At 41.8% G+C, this 9190-nt stretch overlaps 1 protein-coding gene across 4 annotated transcripts in view; it reads left to right on the top strand.

The window, feature by feature from the left end:
* The first annotated feature begins 6 nt into the window (after positions 1–6).
* ccdc180 (coiled-coil domain containing 180) overlaps positions 7–9190 on the top strand; it is a 184011-nt gene continuing 174827 nt past the window's right edge. For all 4 annotated transcript variants that reach the window (XM_070863771.1, XM_070863772.1, XM_070863773.1 and 1 more), the window contains exons 1-2: positions 7–140; positions 8214–8335. In XM_070863771.1, the coding sequence (XP_070719872.1) occupies positions 8273–8335 (63 nt within the window). In that variant the 5' untranslated portion in view covers positions 7–140; positions 8214–8272. The remainder of the gene's footprint in view (positions 141–8213; positions 8336–9190) is intronic.

Below are 9190 nucleotides of genomic sequence, written 5' to 3'. Positions count from 1 at the left end.
CAGGGGCAACCCCTGCCGCCTGGCCTGGCCTGGCTGACTTGTTGTACCCTCCAAATGCTGCAAAAACAAATGATCAACTAAAGTTTGGTTTCGGGCTCATCACAAAACGGGGGATGGCTGAGCAATGATTATGTTTTCAGGTAAGCCACTGAATGCATTTGTGTCTAATAAAGGTCTTTGAAATCATGAAAGGGTTTGACAGGGTATTTCCCCCAAGAACTGCTGCCTCAAGTCCCATCTCAAATTCAATTTGAATTTAAGAACTATTGCTTTTATTATTTTATTATCTGGTAGATGTGTTTTTCTATGTGATCAACTGCTTTTCTTGTTTCTTTGTACACGTTCTCCCCCATATTGATTGTTGCATTGGATGTATATGTGTTCAGTTCATTCTGATGACATTTAGATATACAAGTTACCCTATTGGAATGTTGGTTTTTTAATTAAAAAACACTTTTTGTATAATTAAAAAAAAAACACAGCGAAGTTGTCATCCTGCTGGGGGAGACCAAAAATATAACATAGTCACCAAAAAATCCAATAGGGAATTTAGGAGAAACTTCTTTACCCAGGGAGTGGGTAGTGTAATGTCTGTAAGCTTGTAATGTTTGTAGCACCACACTGTGGATGTGGACGTATTGTGTACTGCAAGTGCAGAGTTAATAATAAACAGAACCAGGCCCATGTTCCGGACGCTTCCGACAGAGCTGCCTGCCATGTTAGGAGCTGTGTGTGCTGTGCTCTGTGAATATATCACATTTGGTGATGAGATGGGATTTTTCCGATGATTTGAAGCTTAAATTTTGTTGGTGAAGGATTCAGCCAACCGGCAGAGAGATTTTGAAAGTTTCTGTCTTTGGAAAAAGCTACAAAAATCCAAGGTAAAATACAGCACATGGTGTGAACAGCTAGAGATTAAAATGGCAGGTGTAATGGGACATTTGGGTGAATATAGACCACGACCGGGAACATTTTAAAGCGTATGTGGATCGGCTAGAAATGTATTTCATTGCAAATAACATAATCGAAGTTCCAGACAATGCAGTCCAGAACCGGGCTGTGTTGGAACGTAAGAGAGCAATCTTCTTATCGGAGGCAGGTCCGGCATTGTATGATACCCTTGTAAATCTGCTTGTGCCTGACGAGCCACAGGACACAACGCTTCAAGAGATTTTAACGAAGCTAGAGCAGCACTATAACCCCAAACCGTTAGAAATTGCTGAAAGCTATCGTTTCGGGATTCGGAATCAAAAGACTGATGAAAGCATCAGTGATTACATCGCAGCATTAAAAAAGCTATTGATGCACTGTAATTTTGGAAACTTTCAAAACCGAGCATTACGGGATCGTTTTGTTTGTGGGGTGAAAAATGATGCGATCAGAAGGAAGTTATTGACAACGGATGACTTGACTTTTGAGATTGCTTGTCAGACAGCGAGGTCGATGGGCATGGCCGATAATATTCCCGAGAATTAAATAATAATTATGGTCGTCAGTCAACCGAGGTAAATCGCCTGCAGGTTCAAAGTAAAAGGCGGTGGGGGCCCAAAGTCTCAGAAACTGGAAATTCTGACAGAGTGTCGAAGTCGTGCTATAGGTGCCTGGGACAACGCATTGCTCAAAGTTGTTCATACGTGAAGGCAGAGTGTTTCTTCTGCAGAAAGACTGGGCAAGTTGCGAAGACATGCCGACTGAAGGGTAAATCAGCGTTCAAAACTATGAAGCCAGCGTTCAAAGCTATGAGTAGAAATCCCAAGAGACTACATAGCATGGAAGAACAACAACAGGACGAGGAGATGTTAGAATTACACGTCATCGGAGCACGAGGTTAACGGACAGCGATTCGGAAAGTATCAAAATCCAAATAGATGTTGCGGAATTCAAGATACCAATGGAAATCGACACGGGTGCATCTGTGAGCGTAGTACCGGAGTCGCTGTACCTCGACAAATTGCGTGATTTCCAACTGGAGAAATCCAAGATAGAGCTGCGAGGCTACTCGGGAGAGAAAATTCCTGTGGTAGGTCGTATCACCGTACCGGTGAAATATAAAGATCAATTTCAGAACTTGCCTCTAATAGTAGTGAAAGGAGACAAGCCTGCCTTACTAGGAAGAAATTGGTTGAGATCACTGAAGCTGGATTGGAGTGAGATTTTCTGTGTGGAAGCGAGATTTTCATCAACGGATGAGGTTATCAAGAAGTATCTGAAGGTGTTCTGCAAAACGGGCAGTCCGATCCAAGGCTTCAAGGCGAGTGTCAGGGTACAGAAGGACGCTAGATCGGTTTACTACAAGCCACGTTCCATACCATATGCACTCGAGGAGAAAGTTGAGCAAGAACTCAAAAGACTAGAGACTGAGAACATTATTTGTAAGATAGATCGATGTAATTGGGCTACACCCATTGTTGTTGTACCTGGCAGGTGGTCAGATCTTCTCAAAACTGTATCTTACGAATGCCTACTTACAGCTTGAACTAGATGAGGAGTCCAAGTCATGTTTGACTATAAATACTCATCTAGGCCTATATCAGTTTAATAGGCTACTGTTGGAGTGTCTTCTGCCCCAGCCATATTCCAAGGGGTGATGAACCAGATTTTGCAAGGTATTGAAGGGGTAGTATGTTATTTGGATGATAAACTAATTTCAGCTCCAAATAGGCAAATTCATAACAACATATTGAATGAAGTCCTCAAACAGCTAGAGAAGCACAGTGTCTGCTCGTAAGTGTGAGTTATTTAAAAACTTAGTGGAGTAGTTAGGGTACAGAGTAGACAAAGATGGTTTACATCCAACCATTGAAAAATTGGATGCAATTAGAAATGCACCCACTCCCAGGAATGTCACTGAACTTCGTTCATTCTTGGGTCTTTTGAACTATTATGGGAAGTTTCTACCAAATTTGGCTACAATATTACATCCACTGAATGAACTTTTGGAAAAAACAGGTCCATTGGAAGTGGTCAAAAGAATGCGATACAGCATTCAAGGAGTGTAAAAGCAAATTGGTAGAGAGCACTATGTTAGTTCACTATGACATATCTAAGGAGATTAAGCCAGCATGTGATGCCTCTCCGTATGGAGTTGGGGCAGTGATCTCTCATGTATCACTTAGTGGGGAGGAGAGACCAATTGCTTTTGCTTCACGCACTCTCAATGCCAGTGAGAGTAATTATGTGCAAATTGAAAGGGAAGCTTTGGCATTCATTTTTGGGTCAAGAAGTTTCACAAATACTTGTATGGTCGTAAGTTTACCATCGTTACGGACCATAAGCCCCTAACAGCAATCCTCCATCCAAAGTCCCCAGTTCCAACATTAGCTGCAGCCTGAATGCAGAGATGGGCTTTGATTTTGTCAGCATGTACATATGATATTGAATATAGACAATCAGCTGATCACAGTAATGCTGATGCAATGTCTAGATTGCCTTATCCATCACAAGTTACACCCGATAGGGAAGAAGTGTTTTATTTTTCATACATTGATGAACTGCCAGTCACAGCTGAAGAGATTGGTAGAGCAACCAAACATGATCCAGTGATGTCAAAGGTGTATGATTATATTACAAATGGATGGCCAAACCAGGTAACAGACAAAGATACACATTCATTCTTCATTCGTAGGAATGAATTATCAGTCGATAAAGATTGTATCATGTGGGGTGCAAGAGTGGTTATATCAAATAAATTCAGGTCCATATTATTAGGAGACCTCCATGACCAGCACCTGGGAATGTGCTTGACCAAGAGTTTTGCACGCAATTATTTATGGTGGCCAGGTCTTGATAAAGATATAGAGTACATCGTGAGTCAGTGTACGACATGTCAATCGGTAAGCAAGCAACCACCATCAGTATCATTACAGCCTTGGAAATGGCCTCCCAGGGTGTGGCAGAGGCTACATATTGATTTTGCTGAGTTAGAAGGACAACAATTGTTCATTGTGATTGATAGCCATTCGAAGTGGTTTGAGGTGTTCCCAATGTGGAAAATAACAACAAGTAAAACATTGGACATTTTACGAAGATTATTTTCTTCATTTGGCCTCCCTGAAGAAATAGTTTTGGATAATGGACCACATTTTCGTTCAGAAGAATTTGCACAATTCCCGAGCAAAAGTGGTGTGAAACATACCAAGGTTCCACGATCCTGCCTCGAATGGTGCAGCAGAGCGCATTGTTCAAATTGTAAAACGTGCCCTCATAAAACAAATGTTGGATCCAAATCCAAAGAAACGACAGTTGTCATTGGATCACAGATTGGCTAATTTTTTGATTACATATCGAAATACTCCTCATACAACTACTGGTAGAACACCAGCAGAGTTGTTTCTCAAACGACAGCCACGAATCAGATTCTCGTTGTTAAAACCAAATTTGGCACAGTCCGTAGAAGAGACACAATTAAGACAGAAAGAGAATCATGATAGAGGTAGAGTAAAAGAGAGAATGTGAAATTAAGCCAGAAGGTGAGAGTGAAGAACCATCACCATAAATGGTTAAAGTCGTTACTAGGAAGAGTGGTGAAGATATGTGGTCTTCGCACATATTTGATAAAGATGTTTGATAATGGACAGGTTAGGTTTGTTCATATTGATCATATTTTACCTACAGACATGGAAGGAGTTGAAGGTGGGAATGATTCAATTGTTTCTGACTCATCAGATAGTTTTGATACACCAGTAGCAAATCCTAAATCCAATGTACTGGAAACAAATCCAGAAGAGAATCAGAATGAATGTCTGAGTCCAAGTCAGGAAAACAAAGAGCCTGAAGTTAGAGTGAGTTCAAATGAAAATCAAGGAAATTCCGTGGAGGGAAACGTTCCTCAGGATGAGCCTCGAATGAGTGTGAAATCGACACCATGTTTGGAAGGTTCTGTTCGAGAGCAAAGGTACCCTCTTCGAAACAGAAAACAAGTGGGGAAGTTAAATTTGTAAATATGGAAAAAAAGTGTCTATATCCAGTGTTATGTATAAAAATGAAAGTTATGTATGATGTTTGTTATAATAACTTCTTCATTAAGGAGGGAGAAGTGTAATGTCTGTAAGCTTGCAATGTTTGTAGCTCCACACTGTGGATGTGGACGTATTGTGTACTGCAAGTGCAGAGTTAATAATAAACAGAACCAGGCTGTTCCGGAGGCTTCCGACAGAGCTGCCTGCCATGTTAGGAGCTGTGTGTGCTGTGCTATGTCAATATATCACAGGTACAAAGTGGAACTTGCTGCCACAAGGAGTTGAGGCAAATAGTATTGCTAGCTGGCTTCAAGACAGAAAGTAGTGAGTAGGGGTAAAGGGTAGCTATGCATATTGGCAGAAGGTAGGCAGTCGTGTCCCACAAGGATCAGTGCTGGTACCACTGCTGTTCACAATTTATATTAACGATTTTGTGTCAGCTAGTGACTCAGTGGGTAGCACAGTTGCCTCTGAGTCAGAAGGTTGTGGGTTCAAGTCTTGAGCACACAAATCCAGGCTGACTCTCCAGTGCAGTGCTGACGGAGTGCTGCACTGTCGGAGGTGCCATCTTTTGGATGAGACGTTAGTCCGAGGCCCCGTCTGCTCACTCTCAGGTGGATGTAAAAGATCCCATGGCACTATTTCGAAGAAGAGCAGGGGAGTTATACTCGGTGTCCTGACCAATATTTATCCCTCAATCAGAATCACTAAAACATGATCTGGTCATTATCATATTGTTGTTTGTGAGAGCTTGCTGTGCGCAAATTGGCTGCCGCCTTTCCCATATTACAACAGTGACTACACTTCAAAAAGTACTTAATTGGCTGTAAAGCACTTTGAGACGTCCGGTGGTCGTGAACAGCGCTATATAAATGCAAGTCTTTCCTTTTTATTTAGACTTCGGAATCAAAAACACAATTTCTAAATTTGTGGATGATACCAAATTTGGGGGGGTTAGTCAATACCAAGGAGGACTGCAACAAATTACAGGACATTAATAAAATTGTAGAATGCGCATATAATTGGCAGATGAAGTTCAACACAGATAAATGTGAAGTGTTATATTTTGGTAGGAAGAATAGGGTGCTCACAAGAATAGGGTGCTCACTTATTACATGGAGGGTGCGATTCTAGATGGGGTAGAGGAACAAATGGATCTCAGAGTACAAATGCACAAATCACTAAAGAGTTGAGACGCAGGTTAGCAAGGCCATATAAAAAGCATTCGGGTTTATTTATAGAGGTATAAAATTGAAAAGTAGGGAAGTTATGCTAATCCTGTATTGAACCTTGGTTAGACCACACTTAGAGTACTATGTATAGTTCTGGTCGCTATATTATAAAAATGAAATAGAGGCACTGGTGAGGGTGCAAAGAAGGTTTACGAGGATGATACCAGAAATGTGAGGGTATACATATCAGGAAAGGATGAACAGGTTGGATCTCTTTTCTCTTGAAAAAAGAAGGCTGAGGAATGACCTAATAGAGATCTTTAAAATTATGAAAGGTTTTGATAGAGTAGATACAGAGAGAATGTTTCCACTTGTGGGGAAGAGCAAAACTAGAGGCCATCAATACAAGATAGTCACCAAGAAATCCAATAGGGAATTCAGAAGAAACTTCTTTACCTAGAGAGTGGTGAGAATGTGGAACTCGCTGCCACAGGGAGTGGCTGAAGCGAATAGTATTGATGCATTTAAGGGAAGGCTAGACAAGCATATGAGGGAGAAGGGAATAGAGGGTTATGCTGATAGATTTGGATGAAGAAAGATGGGATGAGACTCGAGTGGAGCATAAACGCTGGCATGGACTGGTTGGGCCAAATGGCCTGTTTCTGTGCCGTATTACGATGTAATCCTATGTAATTTAAATGGAAAGCTAGATAAACACATGAGGGAGAAAGTAATAGAGGGATATGCTGATAGGGTGAGATGAAGTAAGGTGGGTGGAGGCTCGTGTGGAGCATGAACACCGGCATAGACCAATTGGGCCGAATGGCCTGTTTCTGTGCTGTAATTTCTATGTAATTATGTAATTCTATGTGATCGCCACATGTTGAGTCAAAAAAAAAAACAGCTGGAGATGATTCCTTCTGCTTTTGTATACCTTTTAAAATGATTCAGCTGTGGTTTGTTGCTGTTCTTTATACAGAGTCTGACATCTGAAGTGTGATTGATCTGCTAAGTGTAAGATATACAGTATATAGAGATTAGCAACAGAAACAATCAAGTTGTGATCTGGAGCACCCGCATCCTCACTTTCTGGATTTGGTGTCTCTTGGAAGGCAGAGGGTCACGATTTGGTAACGGGATTGCCAATCAAACAAGCTGAATCCTGGACTACAGAAATTGCAATTTTGTTGGTGATAACTTTCCCGAGAGCCCCTCAGCACCCGATTGCCTGCCCAGAAAAACCGCTAACGTTCAGTAAGTAATGCTGGCAAAAATGTCCACTTTTAAGTTAAAAATAATCGCCCGGCGAGAAAATGGATCTTGCACCATTATTCTCAGCGGTTTTCTCGGCGGTAAAGGGGAAATTAAGTAAAATGGGCGTTTTAAAAAAAACTTAGTCGGAGGCTGCGGTTGGGTCTAGGGAGGGTGAAAACTTAAAAAAGAAATGTCACTAAAAAAAGAAGTTAAAAAATATTCCCAAGACACTTTTACACCGAATCGGCGTTTTACAATTTAAAAAATAACTATATAAAGAACCTTTAACTTGCCTTTCTTTGGCAAAGTGCTCACCAACCGCCACTTTTACAGGGCGGTTCCCATGGTGATCTGGACGGGCTTCTATTGAGGCCAAACTTATGCCCTGCCGATTTTTTCAGCGGTGCACGTCGGCGGTTTGGTCCCAGCGGGTGTTTTGAGATTTGGGTGATACCATTGAAAAACTAAGGGGGAAACTTTCGCTGGGCGGAAAAACAGCTGTACTGCCAAGAAAATCGCCGAAAACCCGCCGAAAATGAAAGGAAAGTTTAGCCTATTGACTTGAAGATCCACAGGTCCCTTCTTGAAAACTTGTATTTTAGGAGAATCAGAGCATTAGAGTTAGGTTATATGCTGAACAGAAAAGTTTCCAAAGAACTGTTAATGCTTCACATATTTTTATTGAGGTGGGGGCTGTAGGAAAGGTTGCAGATATAAACTCATACAGATATTAGCATATTATATTCCTCTCTGTTTTTGCCAGCACTATGGCTACCTCCTGTATTTGCCTCGGTTTCCTCTTTAATAATGTTCTCTCCATCCATTTTAGGAGGTTGCTTTCTTGCCTGATGCTGATTCATTCTGCATGACGAAAGATTGTCCCATTCCATGATGAGTGAAGTTCGTGTTGTACCCAGTGGAAAGGTCTACAGGCAAATCTTTGATGCTGAGGTAAAGACAAAATAGACACAGTGTTATCTTATAAGAACATAAGAACATAAGAATTAGGAACAGGAGTAGGCCATCTAGCCCCTCGAGCCTGCTCCGCCATTCAATAAGATCATGGCTGATCTGGCCGTGGACTCAGCTCCACTTACCCGCCCGCTCCCCGTAACCCTTAATTCCCTTATTGGTTAAAAATCTATCCGTGACTTGAATACATTCAATGAGCTAGCCTTAACTGCTTCCTTAGGCAGAGAATTCCACAGATTCACAATCCTCTGGGAGAAGAAATTCCTTCTCAACTCGGTTTTAAATTGGCTCCCCCGTATTTTGAGGCTGTGCCCCCTAGTTCTAGTCTCCCCGTCCAGTGGAAACAACCTCTCTGCCTCGATCTTGTCTTCTATCCCTTTCATTATTTTAAATGTTTCTATAAGATCACCCCTCATCCTTCTGAACTCCAACGAGTAAAGACCCAGTCTGCTCTATCTATCATCATAAGGTAACCCTCTCATCTCCGGAATCAGCCTGGTGAATCGTCTCTGTACCCCCTCCAAAGCTAGTATATCGTTCCTTAAGAAAAGTGACCAAAACTGCACGCAGTACTCCAGGTGCGGCCTCACCAATACCCTGTACAGTTGCAGCAGGACCTCCCTGCTTTTGTACTCCATCCCTCTCGCAATGAAGGCCAACATTCCATTCGCCTTCCTGATTACCTGCTGCAACTGCAAACTAACTTTTTGGGATTCATGCACAAGGACCCCCAGGTCCCTCTGCACTGCAGCATGTTGTAATTTCTCCCCATTCAAATAATATTCCCTTTTACTGTTTTTTTTTCCAAGGTGGATGACCTCACATTTTCCGACA

Source organism: Pristiophorus japonicus, chromosome 20, assembly GCF_044704955.1.
Source record: "Pristiophorus japonicus isolate sPriJap1 chromosome 20, sPriJap1.hap1, whole genome shotgun sequence".
Taxonomy (NCBI): domain Eukaryota; kingdom Metazoa; phylum Chordata; class Chondrichthyes; family Pristiophoridae; genus Pristiophorus; species Pristiophorus japonicus.
Note: the sequence above shows the minus strand (reverse complement) of the source record. Positions and strands in the feature narration are given on the sequence as shown.